Source organism: Tursiops truncatus, chromosome 11, assembly GCF_011762595.2.
Source record: "Tursiops truncatus isolate mTurTru1 chromosome 11, mTurTru1.mat.Y, whole genome shotgun sequence".
Classification (NCBI taxonomy): domain Eukaryota; kingdom Metazoa; phylum Chordata; class Mammalia; order Artiodactyla; family Delphinidae; genus Tursiops; species Tursiops truncatus.
Genome location: NC_047044.1, coordinates 58,393,518 through 58,412,978, shown reverse-complemented (window position 1 = coordinate 58,412,978; position 19,461 = coordinate 58,393,518). Strand labels below are relative to the sequence as shown.

Here is a 19,461-nt window from a genome sequence, read left to right as displayed (position 1 = left end):
ATGAAGCCACCACTTCTGAAAGGATAAATAGACAAAATCTCTGGGATGTGAGGATGTCCTTCCAAGTCTTAAATGGCTATTTTGAGGGCAGGTGAGAGAGAGCCTCTGCCCAGTCCCTGCACCAGTCGTACAGTCTGGACAGCTGTGCTGCCCTTGGCCTGTTTGGGAGAGAGGCCCAGTGCCTCTGCAGCCCCACCGATCGCCACTGCGAAAGACTCCAGGAGTGCTGCCCACAGCCTGATTCCCCACCCCCCCCGCCCCGCCTAACAGCCACAGGTAAGAGAACACAGAAGGCATCCACAGATGGAACTGAAAGCAAATTAATTTATAAAAAAAAAAAAAGAAGAAAAAAAGAAAAAGAAGAAGAAAGAAAAAAGAGAAAATTTACAGAAAACTTTTGAACAGAAGAAAGGTGCCAAGACGCAGAGGAAGAGAAATATGGGGACACGAGGAACACAAGGCCTGGTGGGAGGAACCAGGAAGAACTGGTGGAGAGCCTGGAGTTACTTTCGCCTTCACACCAAGGACGAAGAGCGGGGAGCTGGTACTGGGGGCACTGGGATCCGGGGAGCAGAGCTGAGCCATGAGCTGCGAGCAGGGGGTCGGCCCTACCCTAGGTCGGGCACCCCCTCCCCGGCTGCTGCCCCAAATCCCAAGGAATCCCTAGCTACTGCCAGCCACGGCTCTGATGGTCTTGGTGGGAGAGGGAAGAGGTGAGCGGGGTGCCCCACCCAGCCCTAAGAAGGAGGTGCTTAAGTGCTTTTGACAATTTCACGTTTTTAGGACTTCCCATCCTCTTAGAGCCCCTCTCCGCATCTTCTGGGAGCCCGCTCGCTGACAGAGCCCAGGCAGGAGGCAGCATAGCCCCGAGCGCCCTTTCTTCCTCTACTGCCTGCCACAGGAACCCCCAAAATGTGTCCCCACCAAATACACATACGCTGACATCAACTACGCAGGAGACTTTAAAACACAAAGCTGACATTCAGAGGGAAAGGGGCCATTGGCTGAGCTGGGGTGGCCTAAAACAGCAACACCGAGGAAGCAGCAGGAGAGATTAGTGGGAATAAACTGGGGGTGGGGTGGCCAAGGGGGTTCGGGAGCTGCCTCAGTCACTAACGAGAGGCCGGAGGAGACAGGTATCTGCACCCTGTTCTATCCCCAGAGCTCTCCCCAGAACCTAAATTCCCCTTTCCTAAAACTCACCTCCCTCCTCAAAATATGTAAAAGTTGGATTTTTTCCACTGGGTGGAGGGAGCTCCAATGTGGCTTTTTTAAAATCTCTACTTCCTTTTAAAGAGCTTCACTTTTTTTCAATCCATAAAAAATGCAATAGTTTTGAGGGGATGTACCCTTAGAAGTGGTTAATTAGAGCCTTGTATAAACACTTCCCCCAGCCCTTCCTTTGAGGGCAGCATCCCCATCCTATCTTCTCTCCCAGACATTAGAAACATCTTTTCAACAGAAGTCCTTGAATAATCCAATATAAAAGTGCATGCCTCTGACAGGCATGGTGGGGGCTTTGGAGGGGCAGGAGGAGCTTTCCTTACGTAGTGATGAACTCTCCAGGCTGGGGAAGGGTCCCAGTGGTGGGGAGAGGGCTGTTCCTGGAACCTTGATATCCATGGGGGGTGAGGGAGAGAGATGTCTGGCTGGCTCCTCACTGTGTGGGTGGCACAGGGGTGACTGTGCCTGGACTCGGGGCCGTGGGGTCTGGAGGCAGGGGGGTGCCTGGGTCTGTGGAGAGAAGGGAGCTGCATCAGCTGGGGTGAGCAGGAGAGAGGGCTCCAGACCCAGGCCACCAGACAAACAACCGGGCATGGCATGCAATGGACAGGAGGTGAAAGAGTACCCACGGTGTACAACTTCCTTTCCCCGACACCCTTTCCCACCATACGCTGGGAAAACTGGGATACCCCAAATCATCCTTCTGCCCCCAAGGGAACTCTCTACATGGGGCACTTGAACGTGACGGGAACAAGCAAAGGGAACGCCAATCATCATGCAGACAAGTAGCCGTTTTTCCAGTTTACAACGGAGATGCTCTGTGGCACAGGACTCCTCCATGACCCACCAGTGAAAGGCCCCAGCGTCATCCCAGGGGTGGCAGCTGCCAGGCTGGGGAATGGTGGAGGACAGCCAGAGAGGCCCTTCCCTCCTGTGTTCTAATTTTACCAGAGCGTTCAAAAAGGGATTGTGGAAGCTCTAGTACCTGAGCCCACCCCCCCCTGCCCTCCAGCCCTCCACGTGGACCCCTCTCCCTCACCCTTCTCCCCTCCAGGACCCTTCTCACCTGGCAGTGGGCTGGCACTGGGCAGGAGGTTGCCCTGAACAGCTGCCACAATGGCAGGGCTCTGGGCTGCGGCGGATCCGAGCCCCGGCCCAAGAGGCAAAGAAGATGGCATGGTGGTGGTCGCCGGCAGGTTAGGATGTAGAGGGTTCGCCATGGACACAGGCAGGTTAGGGGGGGGGAGAGTGGCCGGGGCGAACGGGAGATGGTGGTGATGCCCATGCAGGTTAGGAGGAGGGGGGAGGTTAATACTGATGGAGTCGGCTAGGCTACCAAATGGGATGATGGATGGAGCAGGGGGGGGAGGCGGCATGCCAAAAGGCAAACCCAAAGGAGCATTACCCGCCACGCCTGGGTGCCCGCTGCCTGGCACTGCCCCTGGCATCATTGAGGGAGGAGTTTGTTGGTTGGGGAACGGTGAGGGGCCTGGGAATGAAAAGGAGAGATCGAGAAGATTAGAAGCATACAATCTCACTTGCCAACTCACTTTCACAGCGAGGATAACCTCGTCACTCCTAGGTGCCACCTTCCTTTTTCCTGATACTAGAATAAGTGGTAAAGCCTTGGAACAAAATTCCCAAAGTCTGGGACTGGGGAGGGATCCCTGCTGGCTTAGGGATATAACCAAGGTCAATCTATAGAAATCGAGGCTGAGCCTCATCTCCAGTCCTATCCCATATCCCCTCTGAGGAGAACTGGCACGGTCACCCGGATCCCTCCAGTCAGCGAGAGCTTCAGAACCCATCACTCACCGTGGGGTCCAGGGGGGGGTACCCCTGGTGGGACTGCCCCAGGCTGGGGGGCTCCAGCTGTTTGCTGCTGCTGTGGCACTGCAGTTGACCCTGCCTGCCCAATCTGTTCAGAGGGGCCCAAGCTTCCGGGAGGGGCCCCACTGCCCGCAGAGGCAGGGGCCATGGAGGCTGGAGCCAGAGCCAGGCCGTGGACAGCGGGTGGCCCAGCAGCGCCCGCAGGTGGGACAGGCTGGGAGCCCGGGGGCAGGGCTTGCGGGGGCGGCTGCTGCTGTTGGTGCATTTGCTGGAAGTGCTGCTGCCGGGCCCTCATCTCCGCGTACTTCAGCTGCTCCATGTGGAAGGCTTGTCTGTCGGCCAGGAGCTGCTGCCTCTGATACTCCAGCTGCCAGAGCCAACAAAGAACGGTTACTTGGGTTCAGGAGACCCCAGAGGCGAACGCCTTGTCCCCTGCTTTGTCTTCTGACAAACCCAGACTCTCGTTCTGCCAGTTCCCCACGCCAAATCTCACCCTTGTGCTTGGCTTCCTCCGTGCTCCCCCGCCCTCCCCTCTCCAATTCCCCCCACCAGGTCTTCTGGCTGCCCGCTGGCTTCTCACTGCAGTGGACTTAATCTGGTGGCAGCCCTTGCTCATTTCAGCTCCAAAGCTTTGAATCTGTCGTTACTTTAATCTGGAAAACCCCTCCAGTTCCTCTTGTCAAATCATGTTCTTTTCTTCCTTCAAAACTGGAGAAAAACTCACCACTCTTAGGAAGCCATCCCAGATCAAATCCCTAGCCTCTGAGCTTCAGCCTCTATTTCGTTCTCTCTCAGGACTTTTATACTTAATTGGAGACCTCTTAATTTGCATTTGTCAGATACCTGAAGCATTAACTGGTTTTGATGTCTCCATATTGTATGTTTGATATCTTCAATTGGGGAGATCAGGGTCAGAGTCCCTGTCTTCTAGTTCTTTTATATCTTCTCAAAATCAAAATGATTCAACACCTTGTCCATCCCATTCCCTTTCCAAGTTCACCTCCTGGATCTGAAGCCCTTACCCTCTCATCACGCCTTAAACCTGTTCAATCACTCAACAAATCTCTATTGAGAGTCTACTATGGGCCAAGCACCTTTCAAGGACCTGGAGATGCAGTAGTCAAAGAACCGACTAGAACGTGACCCTGGAGCTGACCTTCTGTGGGACCTCGGTCTCCAGGCTGCACCTGTGGATTGCTTATCCCCAGCTGCCTGGGCTGACTCCGGCTCCGGCCTGGGCTAGCCCGCTCTGCTGTGTTGCCCTGTTGGCCTCAGGCTCTCTGCACTGCTGCTCCCTCCATCCTAAACTGGGGCCCAGCCCAGTGTCAAGGTGGGACCCCACCAACACCCAGGGGACACAACTCACTGCTTCTCGCTCCCGGTCCATGATCGTCTCTAGCTCCTCAAAGTGCCGGAGTTTGATTTCCAACTTTTTCATCTGGGTCTCCACCAGCAGGGCCACCAGAGATTTGATCTTCCTCTCCTCAACGGCAGCCAAGTGCTAAGGAAGGAGGGGTGGGGCGGCCCGTCAGTGGGAGGACCCAGCTGAAGACGTTCCGGGACCGAGAAGGGTAGCATGGAGGCTGCCAGGTTTCAAGAAAGAACTTGCTGTGGTCACAACCCAGAAAGCAGCACAGGCTTGACCGATATTTTTAAAAGAACATGAAGAGAGAGAGAGAGTGGCAAAGGATAAGACAAGGTCAAATAATTAGAGGGTGAAAACAGGCCCAGTGGTAAAGGCTTAAAAAAGCTTAGAGAAGAGATGACCGAGTCTCCCTCTCACGATCAAAAGGGAAAGGAAACAGGCCAGCGTCGTTTAAGGATGACAAGAAAGGATTTCTTCCAGGTGACGTGAGATGAGGGAAGGGGAACCTCCTCCCCTGGGTCTCTGGTCCTCACCTTGGCCTTCACGGCAGCGGCAGCCAGGGCAGCGGCCGCAGCGGTGGAGAGGTTGCCCTCGCCGATGTCACGCTCCACCTTCGTCTTCCTTTCCCCCTCCGACTCCACCACTTCCTTCAGCACTTCCTCCTGCCCTTCCTTGGGCTCCTTCTCCTTCTCAGGATCAACTGGGCCAGGAAAAGGGTCTTGAGCCCTACAGCCTCGCTTCCTTCCTGGACCCCAACCACCATGCTCGAGGCTCACCTATCGGGTCCCCGTCACTCTTCTCTGACTCCTTCTCGCTGTCGCCGTCTTTGCCTTTCTCATCATCCTTCTTGGGCGCCTCGCTGGTCTTCTCCTTTGCTTCTTCCTCTATAGCCCCAACTCCTTCTCGTGGTTCCTGGAGTCCCAGGAAAGGGGGGAGCATCAGGGCGCTGGTTCGCACACAGAGGGCCCAGACCAGGAACTGAGTTTACGCCTCTTACTTGGGAGGTCCAGCCCAGCCTGCCTGAGCTGAACGGAGCCGGCTCCCCCCACCGCGGTCCACGCCTGTCCCCTCTGCCCTCCCAGCCTGTGTGGGTCCCGCTATACCTTGGGCTCCTTCTTCTCCTCTGTGGCCTGGCCCTCCGCCCGCGCCTCGTCAGTCCCGCTCTCCTCTGGGCCCGGGGGAGAGGAAACGGGAAATGTCTGACACAGTCTGTCTACAACGCTCTTCCAACAGCCCCTTCTCCTAGCCAAGATCTTACTGGGAGGACCAGTGGGGAGCCACGGTACCTAAGGTAAAGCCCTGGGAAAAACAAAAGCCCCACCAATTCTCCCCATTCGTCTTGTGCTCTGAGGCCAAGTGGACGCAGGGATGGTGTGGGGAGGCCAGGTGGCTCAGGCTCTTGGTAAAAAGGGAGGAGTCCGGGAACGTGCCAGGTCTTACCAATCCGCTCAGGCTCATCAGAGGTGGTTCCTGCAATGCCACTGCTTTCCAGACCAAAGGCTGGGTCTGCTTTGCCTGTCACTTTGGCTGCTTCTTCCACTTTCCGAACGTGGGCCTCCACCAAGGCTGTGGGTACCTCTTCCTTCATTTTGGAGAACTCTTCTGTAAGACCCAGAGAGGGTGAGGCTGGGAGCGGGCGGTAGGCAGTTCTGGCTCTCCCTGTGAGAGCTTCCTCACAAGCCCAGCTCTTCATCTACACCTTCATGGAGCTGGACAGGTGCCTGGGCTGATGCCAGCAGCAGACAAGGCCAGGAAGGCAGCCAAACTTGAGGGGGTTTCACGGCCTGAGTACCCAGCCCTTCAAACGCAAACCGAGAGGGCCAGGACCCCTCCGCATTACCTAGGGCTGACTTCGCAGCAGCGGAGGCCACGCGAGGGTCGACGACAGAGGCCAGGAAGGCCACGGTGCTCATCACAGGGTTGCCGGACTGGCTGAAGGGGATGGGCTGGTAGGCCAGGGGGCCCAGGGAGGCCTCTGAGTCCTCCAGGTACGGGTCTTCAATGGGAAGCCGAAGAAAATGCAAGATGCATTCGTCCTGTGTGCGGCTTCCCACGTGCTCCGATACTTTGTTCCAGTCATCTTTGTACATTTCCAGTGCCTGGTGGTGGTGGAGACACAACCTCACTTAGCCACTTTCCTTGAAGGTCAACACCCCCATCCCACTAAACGGAGCTGCTTCAAAGCTCTCTGGGTTGTGGTATTTGTGTACTCTGCTGGATCCAAGGGGGATCTGCAAGTAGCACTAAGAAAGGACAAGGGGTTAACGAAATGGTCCCAGTCCCTGGCCTGGAGCTGGTCCTTGGGGCAGGTGCAGTGGGCGCCAGGAAGGAGAGAGGCTGGGGCAAGATCATGCTCTCCCCACTCACGAGTGCAGCCGGCCCCCTGGCCACTTCCGTTTTCATAGGGCTCCCCTTCCCTTGCCCTACTTACCTCCAGGAGTAGCAGGGTCTCCTGTTCTGTCCACTCTCGAGTGGCACTGGCCGCAGCTTTGCTCTGCAGGGGAAACACAGGTGGGTCAGAGGGAGGAGCCCGCAGCCTCAAGGAGCAAAGGTGCACCACGCCCAGGCAGCCCGCACCTCCGTACCTTGGAGGGGACGTTCTTCTTTGTGTACATGTCCGTGCGCAGCCCAAAGTTCTGCATGTCTGTCGGTTTCTCCTTGCCTTTATCAGGGAAGTTGAGCATTTGCTGGGAAGCAGAGGTCTGCTATTTGTGGAGGGGAAAGAAAGAGGTGAGTCCGAGTGACTGCCAGGAGCCAGGGGCAGACAGAGAGACAGGACAGACAGAAGGAGCTTCCTTCCCACAGCCAGGGACACCCCTGGGCGGGACTTCCTCCCTCACTGCTGTAGCTCCTCTGCTCTCATGGCTCTTCTTCCCGGGCAGGGGCCCCCCAATAAAGGGGCAAATAAGAAGCCCAGCGGGGTCTACACCCCACCTACCAGCTCTGGCTTGCCCTTAGCCGTCTCTGGCACCAAGTCATCCAGCTCTTTGCCCTTTCGCCCAGCCTTGGTATCAGCATCAACCTGGCGGCCCTGGGGGACAGAGCTTGGCGTCATGGAGGCTGGGCAGGAAAAGACCAGGCCGAGGCCCTGGAGGCCTCAAGAGCAAATGCCGGGCAGCTCGCAAGCTTGGGGGGCACTCATGCCACTGTTCCGTACTCCCTTAATGATTGTTTAGATCTGTAGTTGGCATGATATCCACTTGTATTCACATGGACCTTTACAGGTTCTCTTAGGATTTAGGAGCTGAACAAGTAGGCTCTAACCCTACACGTGTGACCTTGGGCAAGCCACGTAACTTTTCTCTTCTTAATTTTTGTGATGTATGAAATGGAAGTGGAAAAAAAATGGAAGTGACAAAAATTATGAAGCAAAAATGAAAAAATGTTGGAAACGTGACAAAGTTAAAAAATTTCATGCAACTTAATTTTAAGCCATTTTTCTCTATCCGCTCCGTCCCCTAATTAGCCTGTCTGCTCCCCAAGGACAAGAAGCATCTCTTCTGCCTCAGCAAGTCCTCACAGTCTTGGGCACAAAGGCTGAGAGAGGGTGCTAAATACATGGGGCTGATTCCTGTGGCCCTTGGCATCCCCTGGGAAAGGAAGAAGCCTCAAAACACTCCTGAACCATTACCCTAAAAAACCAGAAAAAGAAAAGTGCGAAGAAGCCCCGTTTTGCCCAATCCCACCCTGTCCCCACAGCCCCTCGCCCTACCTGCGGGGTCTTGGGCTGCAGAGGCACCAGCCCAGACGGTGTGTCAGCCAAGACGTGGAAGTGCGAGGTGGGCGGAGGCCCCATTGGTGTTGGTCGACTCTCGGCATCCACCTGGTAGTTAATAAGACCCCACTGTTCTAGGAAGGCATGGACTCTGTGAGGAGAGAGGCAGAGACACGGTCACACACGGGGAGGAGGGCTGGGGTGGAGCTGGGGCACCCTCTTCTCCACTCCTCCCACTCCCTGGGAAATACCGCCTCCTCCCAGCACCTATATGCCAGTGACACCCACGTCCACATCCACAGCGGGAGCCTCTCTCCATACCCACCCAGCTACTAAACATCTCCCCTTGCATTATCTCGCTGGGTAGGCTCCTTCACTACGGACGCGCCCCTCCTCCATTCCTCCGCACTTCCGAGAGCGCCCCTGCCATTCCCTAAGTCACCCGTACCCGAACCTGAACTTCGACTTTCTCTGAGATGTTCTTTCCTGCTCGTCCCCTATGCTCCTTGCCGGCCTCTCTACATCAGCCAAGAGACATCTGTGGGCATTCATCCTCAGGCACCCGCTGCCCCTCAGCTGCACCCACCTCATGATGGCACAGACATCACCCGCCAGGTTCCTGCGGCAGGCAGTGGACGTGAGATACTCTTGGGGGTTCAGCCGGTAAGTGTCGATCATGAAGTTTCGATAGGCCAGGTAGCTTAGAAAAGAGAGAGATGAACGATGAGAGGGCTGAAGGGTAGGTAAAACGATAAGAGAGCTAAGGACTCCTCCTGTGTGACAGACAGAGAAGAACACCGCAGCTGACTCAATACACACTGCGGGTCACTGTGTGCTAGACACGAGGGGTTCAAACCTTTGATGGGGTTTTTAGTTAAATGAGTTATCTCCTTAGCTGTACCTGGGGATGTTTCATCCAACGTTTTTTGGCTGTGCCACTCGGCTTGCAGGATCTCAGTTCTCTGACCAGGGATTGAACCCAGGCCACCGCAATGAAAGCCTGGAATCCTAACCACTAGGCCACCAGGGAACTCCCTCAATCCAACTTTTGAAAAGGAATCAAAAGGTAAGAGAAAGTGCCCTTAATTCCAAAGGCAGCTGTTAAAGGGAAGTCCTGATCGGTGCCTCCACCTCCTCAGCATGGCGTGGTCTTGAGAAAACGTGTGTCAAAGGTGGAAAGGTCTAAGTTCAAATCCTAGTTCTATTGTGATGGCCTTCAACTTTTTGAACCTCAGTTTCCTCATCTGTAAAATGAAGTGTCTATTGAGAATTAGAAAGGTCTGTAGAGGTTTAGAACAGTGCCGGGCACACTGTACTAGCCCCCAAAATGGTAGCTATTGTGTGGTATAGTGTAAAATTTGAGAACATGAGCCAGACTAAAGGACTCAGATCCCAGCTTTACTACTCAAGAGCTGTGTGACCTTAAGCAAGTGACTTAACACCTCTACACCTCAGTTTCCTTATCACTAAACTGAAGATAACAGGACCTACTTCTAAAGCTGACATGAATATTAAATTATTCAAGGTATGTAGGACACTTAGGATAACGCCTGGGAGATAGTAAGCTCTCAATACATGTAGGCAATTATCATTTACTATTTTACACCAAGAGTGCAAAGTGTAGAACAGTTCTAGTTCCAACTCTGCCTGCAGATCAAGTTGCACTCCTGTCATCTGTCACTACTTCCTCTGGAGAGAGTAAGGCTTTTTCACACACTGTTCTCCCCAGGAAGAGGAGGAGGAGAGAACCATACCAGGCTTCAGGGAAAGAAACATGGTGGAAGGGAAGGTGGCCCCGGAGCAGGGAGTGGGGAAGCTGAGGAGCAGCTGGGAAGCCAGCTGGTTCAGTCCTCAGGGGGCCTGGGCTCAGCACTAAGTCCCACCTGCCTCACCATATATATCCTGGAGCATCCCTAACCATGGAAAACACCAAACTGAAGCCAGGCAGATTTGGCCCGGCAGGAGGAGCCTTGAAGGGATGAAGACTTCTGAGCCCCAAGCCCAGACTTTACAAAACACATCTCTCCATCCCTTAAATTCACAGACTTGGGTCTTAATAGTTCCTCCTCCCATTTTTTCCTATCAAAACCTACTCTAAGGGACCAATAGCAGTCAGTTATATTTTAGTCAAAGCTACTACTTATGCTAGAGACATGTGCATTTTAGACAGCATGAGTAATTATGGATGGAGAGGCTCTGTAGGCACCGGAGCAGATACCTGTTTTGAGCAGAAGAGGCATATGCTTAACATGGCCCCCAGGCAAATCCTAGAGAGCAGTGGTCACAGTGCTGGGCTGAGGCTGCCTGTGGGCAGAGACCATGTCTCTGTAAGCCTAGCACAGTGCCTGGCTCATGGAAGGAGCTCAAGAAATGTTTGCCACACTGGACTGGGGAGGAACAAATGAGGCAGAGCATCATGAGCTGAGATTTCCTTACATTTCTGGAGTCTTGGACTTGTTCTTGCCGTTGAAGAACTCAGGGAGAGCCCGCCGCTCTATGGCATGAACACTGCAAGACAAGAAAGGGTGCATTCGGAGGCTCTAGAGGAGAGATGAGACCCCAAAGGGAGGAAAAGCCTGGAAGATGGGGCAGCAGGAAGGAATGAGACGCTTGGGGAGAACTCTCCGCCAGGGCTGGAAGACTCTGAGACCAGGAGCTTCCCTAAAACTGAACTGTACCCCGGTCTACCTGGCTGAGGAAGAGGTAACTCATTTGGAGGCAGGAGGAGGAACAACATGTTGATCTGTGGAGCAGGAAAATGAGGATTTAGTGAGAAGGTGGAGCACCGATACCTATTATAGTCAAACCAGGCAGCATAGCTTGGGATGATGATGTGATGGGTCTGTTCGGTCACGTTGTCCTCATGCAGGTCCGGATTCTTGGTCTGCTCCCCCTTGTTCCCCGTGCTGTTCTCATCCTCATCCTGCGAGTATGGAGGCTGCTGGACTCTCAGCATTCCCATCTTGCCCCTAGCAACCCCCTGCTTCTCCTATACCCCAGGAATGTGGGCACTAAAGACGGGATGGGAATGAACAGTTCTGGGCCCCGGGACTCAAAGCGTCAGAGTTTTGAGCAACAGCTAGAAATCGGGTGGGAGAAGTCTGGGCAGTGGAAAGTTCTGGGTAGAAGGAACTTTATAATCACAAGTCAGAATCACATAGAGAGGTAGGGCCTCTCTAAACTGGCTCCACCTTGCCCGTGGTCTCCATGCTTTCATCCTCTTGTTCATCTGAAAGAGAGAGACAGCAAGATAGCAGGCTGGAGCCTCCTCAGGGGCCGCAGAACTAGTGTGCTTTCGGAAAGGCCCCGGCAGGCTAGGGGCAGGTGGCAGCCTCCCCTCCCCTCCTTTAGGCGTTGACCACCTGCCCCAAGCTCCCCATCTTACCCAGGTCAGTCATGGTGCCTCCTTTGACTGGGGCTGACTCCGAGTCCTTCTTAGTATTGACTGCCAGGGGAGAGAGTCATTTTCACAGACAGGTTCTGCCTAAATCAAGCCCTCGCCTCTCCACTGCTAACAGTTCCAGAGAGCTCACTTTCTCCAAAAGCTTGCCCCATCTGATCACAAAACGTAGCAACTTCCTCCAGTCACAATCATTCTGTGGCTTGAAACTTTCTCCCCTTCCTGCCACTTTCTCCCCTTCCCCAACCAAAAATTCATTTAACTCAACTTTTTTCTTATAAAGAAGCATCTTCTACTCTATGAACACTCATCAATCATTCTTGTCTTTGATTGGCCCTTATCTCCATTCATGTGTCTGTAAGTTCTTCATGGACTGAGACAGAGTCTGACCAAATCACTCTGTAGAGGAGTAGTTGGATCTTAAACATTTTTGAAAGCAGAGGACATTTTCCTCCACTGAATTCATACACAGCAGCTCAGGAGAAAACATAAATAGAGAGGAGAGCTGCTCTGATTGATGAGGGGGTGGAAGCCGGAACTCCTCTCTCTCAGTGGCCTCCCCTATCCTACTCCGGAAACCCACTCCTGGATGTCTATGGAATATAGACTGTAAACCAGTACTGCAGAGCAATGGTCTCCAAAATGGGGACGCAAAAGAGGGTCCACTGAAATACAGGCAAAGAATAGCAGAACCTCTCTTTATATTTTTTAATCGTATCCTCTACATTTGCCCATTTTTAGACAATGTATGCGTTTTATAACGCTCCTAAAGTAGTGGTAAATAGTACACGTGTATAATTTGTGCTCAAATATATTTTACTGACGGTGTGTAATAAAAAAGAGTTTGGAGACAGAGCACAGTCCACAACTCAGATACGGATATGAAGTTCAAGGCTTGTCTGATGAAAATGGTTTCAGTAACCAGCTAAGCTGAAGGGAAAGATCCTCTACACCTGGAGCTGGGCCTGGGAAGTCAGCCCACCCAGGGGGTTTGACACAGGAAGAGCCGGACAGGGAGCGGGGGCCCAGGAGCTTGGTCTGGCCCATACCTGTCTTGGGCAATGTCACCTCTTCCACATTGGGGACCGGTGAGGGCTCATCCATGTCCTTTGTCAGGTCTTCTTGCTCCTCTTCTCTGTGGCCACGCTTTGACTTGGTGTAAGGTGTTGAGGGACTGGGAAGGAAAGAGAGTGAAAGAGAATCTAGTCACCCCTGGACAAGGAATCCCTGGAAGGTGAGGTCCAATGGAAGGGAAGCAAGAAAGACTCCCAAAGAGACGGTGAGGTACAACATGATAAATATAATTAACACTGCCGTACGGTACACATGAAAGTTGTTAAGACAGGAAATCCTGGGAGTTCTCAGCACAAGAAAAAAAAATGTTTTTACTTATTTATTTTTCTGTTTCTTTAATTTATTATCTACATGAGACGATAGATGTTCACCAAATGTATCATGATAATCACTTCATGATGTATGTAAACCAGATCATGATACTGTATTCCTTAAACTTATACAGGGCTGTATGTCAACTACACCTCAATAAAACTGGAAGGAAATAAAAAAGGGAGAGAGAATCCTGAGGGCAGAGCTGAGCAAAGAGAAACCCATCACTACAGAGTAATGGGAAGAGGCAAAGGCCTTTCATTTGGAGATTAAGCTCTCTGTGAGTTTACTAGCGGCCGGGATCAGAAGTATCCACTGGACAGCTGAAGACCTCCTCATCCTCCCGCTCAGGCTCAGCCAGGTCAGGGCCCAGTGGTTACGGGCGGCAATTTGTCCTTCCTTCCTTCACCATGGTGTGGACAGAGCAGTAAAGGTGGGGGCGGGTTAGGGGCTGGCCTACCCTTTCTTAGCATTCTTCTTCTTAGCTTCTGGGGTCGGTGAAGGGGATGGGGAGCGCTTCCTCTTCTTATAGTTCCCCCCCTTCTTGTCCCGTCGATCCGAATCTGGGCTGTTCACCTGCAGGTTGGAGAATTGGGGCAAATGTCAGCTAACAATCTCCAGCAAAGACCTGTTCTGGGACTTGTGCTAAGGGATCAAGGAGAAAAGAAGAGCTTTCACCTCATCCGTCAGTGTCTTGGCTGAAATCTTCTTTCGGCGGGAGACAGGGTTTTTGTCATCATTTACTTCATAGTCTTCCTCATTCATCCATTCGTTGAAGGTGTCTGTGTCCAGGATCCACTTTGCATGAACCTGAAGTACAAAGGCAGACTGTCCTGGAGAGAGGCCTGGAAGCCCCAGTTCTGTCTGCGGATCCTTAACAGAGGAGCCCAAGGGCACAGGAGCCTCTGCTTCACCTCCAAAAAGTGGTCTGGCCCTGGCATTCTTCTTGGGGGAGGGGGCACAGACAAGAAAAGCTCACCTTCCTAGGTTTCTCAGGAGTCGGAGCATCTTCCACAGATGCTTCAATTTCACTGGCTGGGATCCACGTGTCGTAACTGCCACGGGAAATTGAGCATAAAGCACAAGCAATGGGATAGAGTTGTGGAAAAATAAAGTGCAAACCTTTTATCTTTCTCATTTACAAAAAGTATGGGTTGTTGGGTTATTTGTTGGTATGATTATTTTTCCAATTAATATTGGGATTCTTTTCACTATAAAGTAATAAAAATGACTATAAAATATTTCAAAAATAGAAAAGAATCACTCTAACACAAGTTCTTGTGACCCAGTAACTTTTTCTGTACAATTTTGTTTTTATATAATTGCATTGATACTAGATGTTATCGTACGTCCTACTTTTTGCAATATTTATCTACAAATCACGTGTTATCTCTATCAGTTTAAAGATTGCAAAATAGCCCACTGACTAGATATATAAATTTGCTGAAACATTTTCCCACTGTTAGATATTGAGATTATTTCTAATGTTTACTTACCAAAAATTATACTACGCTAACCATTTCACACAGAAAGCCCCAATCCTTTTAGACTAAGCCTTGTCCAATAAGTCCAAACTTCCCCCAAGACAGAGGATTCGCGTAATAGGTGGGAGGAGAACAAATTAACGTTAGACCTAAAAATAACCCTCGAAGAGTGCCTTCTCGCTTTACTAGATGTTCTAGGGCTTCTCAGTCTGGCTCTTGTACTTAAACCTGCCCCAGGAACCCATCCTCACCTGTCAGGATAGTAGCCCCAGTGCAGAAGAACCTGCTTATCCCTCTTCATGACTGGCCGTACCCATTCCTCTGGGGATAGAGACAGAGCAGAGAGAAACATAAGCTAAAGGGAGATACACACAAAATAACTCTGTACACAACTCCTGTTGCAGCAGGGGATCTGGAAATAGGAACAAAGGTGGTAAGAGGATTCAGGGCTGAAAGGAGAGAGGAGCCCAGGCACTGCATAGCTGCTAAGCAGTCCTCCACCTCCTAGTCCAAGCTGTCCACTGCAGTGACCAAGAAAACCCTGGTCTCACCTTCCTCCAGGTTCCCTGGGACAGGATACACAACATGGGAGGCATTGTTCTTATCCTCAGTGACCGTTCCCTGGATGGCACAAGGAGAAGCAGGTAAGTATGGTCCCCTCCGAATTACTCATGGATGTAAATAAACCAAAGTAAGGTTTAACCACAGATCTGCCTTCCTCATCATATTTTGCTCAGAATGGTATCGAAGTTGGTTTGCATTCTCTAAGCACACATCAGCTAAGTGGCAGAGAGAAACAGCTGGGATTGTGCAAATAATGGAGACAAATCAAAGAATTTTAAATTGCAGATAATCCTCTGAGTAGATAATCTGTCACACATGGGAAACGTACAGTCGATTTTATGTCCCTGTATGTCCCAACAACATCTGCTTGTTATTATAGAGTTCCAAAGAGCAAAGATTTCATTGATCTGAAACCAGGCAACCTCTAGCTCAGTGGAAGTAGATGCTCTTCCCCCAGGCGCATGCGGTCTCTAGGAACAGTGATCCAAATCTGCCAAGACTGGGAAATGGGAGGAACAGCGAAAGAGAGGCTCAAGGCTTTCATTCTAATACCTTTCCAAGTAGGTAGGGCTACCTCAGGGCTGCTGCTTGTACGGAAAACTTCAGAAAGAGAGTCATGGGGTTTCTAAAACCTCTCCTGACCCACCCACTCACCTGATGTCTCTTGATAATGTCTTTTAATTTCCCTAGCAGTTTGGGTTCAATTTCTGGGCACAGAAAAATGTTAGGTCGAGACAGGCAATTATTCTGTAGGGAGAAGAAATAAATGGGATGAGATTACAGGGAAGAGGTTTTGGATTCTCACCAAGGGAAGGGAGATGGATGGAGGAGGTTCCTATTACCTGCACCAAGGATTTCTCAATGGTCATGAACATTTCCACGTTGCGGTCCATGCGTGATGGATTCTGGAAATCGTAACGCCGCCTTGTAAAGAGGCAATAATCTAGTGAGTGGTATAGCTCAAGTCTGGGGATGAGGTCAGAGTATGTGACTTTTTTAACATGGGAAATTAGGAGGCAATCGTGCCCTCAGCTTTGCCAAAATCACCTGGGATCTGGGGTTCACTGATCATAACTCCGTGAATCACTTTGTACTTAGTGCGAAAGGACAAAGAAAAGCTTGAGATGCCAACCTAAGAATCCCTTTTCCTCTACAATACACACACTGATGCACATACACATACTCACTCATTCTTGGAGACTATTTTGGCTCTGACTCCCAGCCAACCTAGCAGGTCAGGCCTACTGACCTAGCAAAGTAAGAGACTTGCAAGAATGACTAGGCTCTCCCACCCCACAAAGACCCCAGGGAATCATAAAGGGGGATTCCCTCTAAACTACATGTAAGAAGCACAGAGAGAAGAGAAGGCATCTCACCATCCCTGGTCACTCTTGAATTTGTAGGCAGCTGCAAGTATGTGGCACAGGGAGCCTCCTGCTTTGAAATCTAGGAAACATTTGATCTACAAAATTGAGAAGGGAAGAAGTATGTGAGAGTTACATCCTAAATTTTCTTATGACTTTAACAATCCTTTCACAAAATCCTATGCTGAATTGATCTCCCTCTTGAAGCTGGAATTCTTTAACACCTGTGCCATTCTATCATGAGGCCTGGAAGAGAGGAGAGAAAGAAACCAATATTCACAAAGCCCCGCCATGTGCTTTACTGGGTTACCTCGTTAACCATTACAGAAACCCTACAAGGTAGGTGTATTAATCCCATGGAGAGATGAAGAAACCAAGACTCAAAAGGTATAAATGGCTTGTCCAAGATCACAGAGACACCAAGTGGCAGAGCCAGGATTTGAACACAAGCTTGTGCAAATCCAAATCTCATATGTTTTAACCATGCCATGAGTTTCATGACTGAGCTTAGACACCGTGAGATAACCTGTTGCACAGAATATTCCTAGGACAAAGGGAATGGTAAACTGGGGACTCTGCTAAGCCAGTAACACCCCAACCAGGGAAAGGGATGGTAGGAAATAACCCAAATCTCAAAAATTACGAAATTTACAAAAACACAAAAAAAACAACTCCCTCTCGGGTTTGGAGGCTTTGCCCCCGTGCTTTTTGCACTCACCGGCAGTTTAGTGAGCGGTGCGTTGCTGACATGTTTGCCAAAAACTTCTTCCTGAAATTGTAGCAACTGTACAACCAGGCTAGACAGGGACTTGTTGGTAGGTGGTTCAGCTTGTATATACTGGGGAAACAGGGAAAAGGAAAGAAAAATAGACCCCAGATCAATTATCCACCATCTCCCTTATTTCTTCCCCAGGAGCTCTGGAAGCATCTGGGGCAGAAAGAAATAGTGTCTTCTTCCCCCACGTGTCTAGTCTCTAAAAAGAAAATGGCAGAAGGAAGGCCCTAGATGCCCCTCACCAAGAAGTTGAAATTCTGCTGCCTCCAGCCTAGGTTACCAGTCTTTGGTGTTGGAGGTAAAGGCAGTCTCCTACTCTCCCTCAGCAACACCCTAAAAATGGAGTTGCAGGACCCTGATCTCTAGACAACAGCACTGAGAGTTGTAAAATTCTGAAGATTCACGGAGTTCAGGCCACAGAAGCAACATCTTCAAGGCTCTAAGCGAGACAACAGTCTACTCCTTGGGGTAACTTTGTGGAAGGTCAAGATTCCCTCGATAATACAGCCTAATAAAAAAGATGCAAGGAAGTAAGGTAGGGCAAATGGACTGAGAGAATAGTTTGTACATTCTGCTTCTGCTAGGACTGGGCACAAATGTCTTCAGAGGCCTTGCTAGATGGAAAAAAAAGACCAGCTACTACCCAGCCTGGTGGGAAATAGCAAGACATCTGTCCTTTCTGAGGAAACTGTATCGGAGACAAGCAACCCTGGGCCGCCTTAAATATTTCCATATTATGCTACCTAGCATCCTAGCCTACTGTTCTCATTTAAAAACTGTGCCAAGAGGCTAACTTTCTCTTTACCTTTTGACCCCTTTTTCCTCAACCCTGATCACAGAGAAAAGTGCACCTTTCAGTGGGAGGTGTAAAGAGATCCCTGAAAGAAAAGGCAAATGACAGAGAGCTAAGAGCTTGAAAGCTGAACCAGGTCACAGGCTGTCAATCCCCCCAGGGCCACAGACTAAGCCCCTAGACTGATCTCCCTTCCAAAAGGTCAAAGGTAGATGCCTGGGAACCAGAGCCTCACGCTGGGGTACAGACAAGCCACAGACCCAGCACCTGTTTGTCAAGATCCTGACACCCAGAGAGACCTCCCAGGCTCATGACCAGGATCAGGGGGGCGTTCTCCTAAACCACCCATCACACTTCCGACAGGCTGCAAAGCTGGGCAGGAAGAACTGGGGAGCTGAAGGAAAGTCAGAAAGAGAACCCCTAACTGGGGGTAGTGAGAAGGAAGAAGGGCAGACCATCTCCAGAGAAAAGCCCTATGTAGAGATGCTCCTTTCAACCAGGCCTATAGACAAAGACACCACCAGGAAGAGGTCTGGTAGAAAAGACAGGTAAGGCTTGAACCCTTTGTTCACTACATTATATCTCCTGTTATGGGATGGGGGACTACGGACATAAAGTGTGTCCTAGACTCTGAACCCCAAACCCAAGGCAATGCAAGGCCAGGTGGTGAGGTGACTTCAATGTGAAGCTGAGGAATGGTTTTATAAGGGGTAGCTGCCCAGGAACTCATATACCCTGACTCCCAAAGAGGTTCTGTTGCCCCTTGTACGGAGATGGGGGACGAGCGATAGACAGGTGATCCCGGGGTGGGGGCCTTTTTCATGCTGATGAGCAGTCGAGGGCCTGCTCTGTAGCTGTTTACCCTCCCGCTTTCATCATCTCTCTGAACACACACAAAGCACCGGGGAGGCCTCAGCCTTGCTGGTACCTGGCCCCGTGGGGAGCTCTGGCGGGCACCGTGCCGGGCACGCTGTGTGTGTGTGTGGGGGGTGTGCATTCGGCACCCCGTCCACCCCCGGCCGTCTCTCCCGGAAAAGCCCGCAAAGCGATGGCTTATGGAGGGTGGGCAGCTGGCACCGGGACCCGCCGGGCCAGCGGAGAAAAACAAGGGGCAGAGGGCGCAGCAGTGGGGGCGGGGGCTGGAATCAGAGGCTGGGGGGGGCGGTAAAAGAGGCTGGAGGAGGGGCGCGGGGCGGCGGAGGGCGCGCTGGGGCCGCTCAGGACGCCGCGGGGGAGGGGCCGCGGGCCGCGGGCCGCGGGAGGGTGGGCAGGATCCGGGGGGACCGCGGGCCCTCGGTCCCTTTGTCCCGCCCCCGGGCCCCGCGCGGCCCTGCCCGCGTACCTTTTTGTAGTTCTTGCCGAGCCAGAGCCGCACGTTGTCGAACTGGGTCACGGTGTCCGCGGCCTCGTAGTACTTCACGTTGGGGCCGCCGTCCTTCTTCCGCACCGCCATCTTCTCGGGCTCGGGCCCCGCCGCCGCCCGCCCCGCTCAGCTCCCGCCTCCTCCTCCGCCCGCCTCCCGCCGCCTCCCGCCGCCGCCGCGGCCGCCGCCTCCCGCCG

General features: G+C 51.9%; 1 protein-coding gene across 7 annotated transcripts; it reads right to left on the bottom strand.

Moving 5' to 3' along the window:
- Nucleotides 1–304: 304 nt before the first annotated feature.
- On the bottom strand, nt 305–19,414 carry SMARCC2 (SWI/SNF related BAF chromatin remodeling complex subunit C2). Of its 7 annotated transcripts, none has more exons than XM_033866469.2 (29): nt 19,244–19,413; nt 17,052–17,171; nt 16,346–16,431; nt 15,812–15,893; nt 15,624–15,716; nt 14,957–15,026; nt 14,657–14,726; nt 13,901–13,976; nt 13,600–13,731; nt 13,382–13,497; nt 12,585–12,709; nt 11,521–11,580; nt 11,327–11,364; nt 10,928–11,058; nt 10,572–10,643; nt 8,722–8,835; nt 8,133–8,286; nt 7,359–7,451; nt 7,006–7,122; nt 6,852–6,914; nt 6,261–6,519; nt 5,861–6,022; nt 5,524–5,588; nt 5,197–5,332; nt 4,954–5,120; nt 4,421–4,555; nt 3,040–3,421; nt 2,291–2,713; nt 305–1,734 (listed from the first exon to the last, which is right to left on the bottom strand). In XM_033866469.2, the coding sequence occupies exons 1-29, from the start codon at nt 19,352–19,354 to the stop codon at nt 1,658–1,660; spliced, it is 3,729 nt and encodes a 1,242-aa protein (XP_033722360.1). In that variant the 5' UTR covers nt 19,355–19,413; the 3' UTR covers nt 305–1,657. The 7 variants fall into 7 exon arrangements, with proteins under 7 accessions (XP_033722360.1, XP_033722359.1, XP_033722358.1 ...); XM_033866468.2 differs by having other exon boundaries at nt 7,006–7,125; nt 19,244–19,412; XM_033866467.2 differs by having other exon boundaries at nt 2,630–2,713; nt 7,006–7,125; nt 19,244–19,407.
- Nucleotides 19,415–19,461: the final 47 nt, after the last annotated feature.

Coding starts and splice junctions, on each gene's coding strand:
- SMARCC2 (XM_033866468.2), bottom strand. CDS start 19,354: ATGGCGGTGCGGAAGAAGGACGGCGGCCCCAACGTGAAGTACTACGAG. Junction 5,589..5,860: donor TGATGAGCCTGAGCGGATTG/GTAAGACCTGGC, acceptor CCCCGGGCCCAG/AGGAGAGCGGGACTGACGAG. Junction 1,735..2,290: donor CAGTGCCAGCCCACTGCCAG/GTGAGAAGGGTC, acceptor TTCTCTCCACAG/ACCCAGGCACCCCCCTGCCT.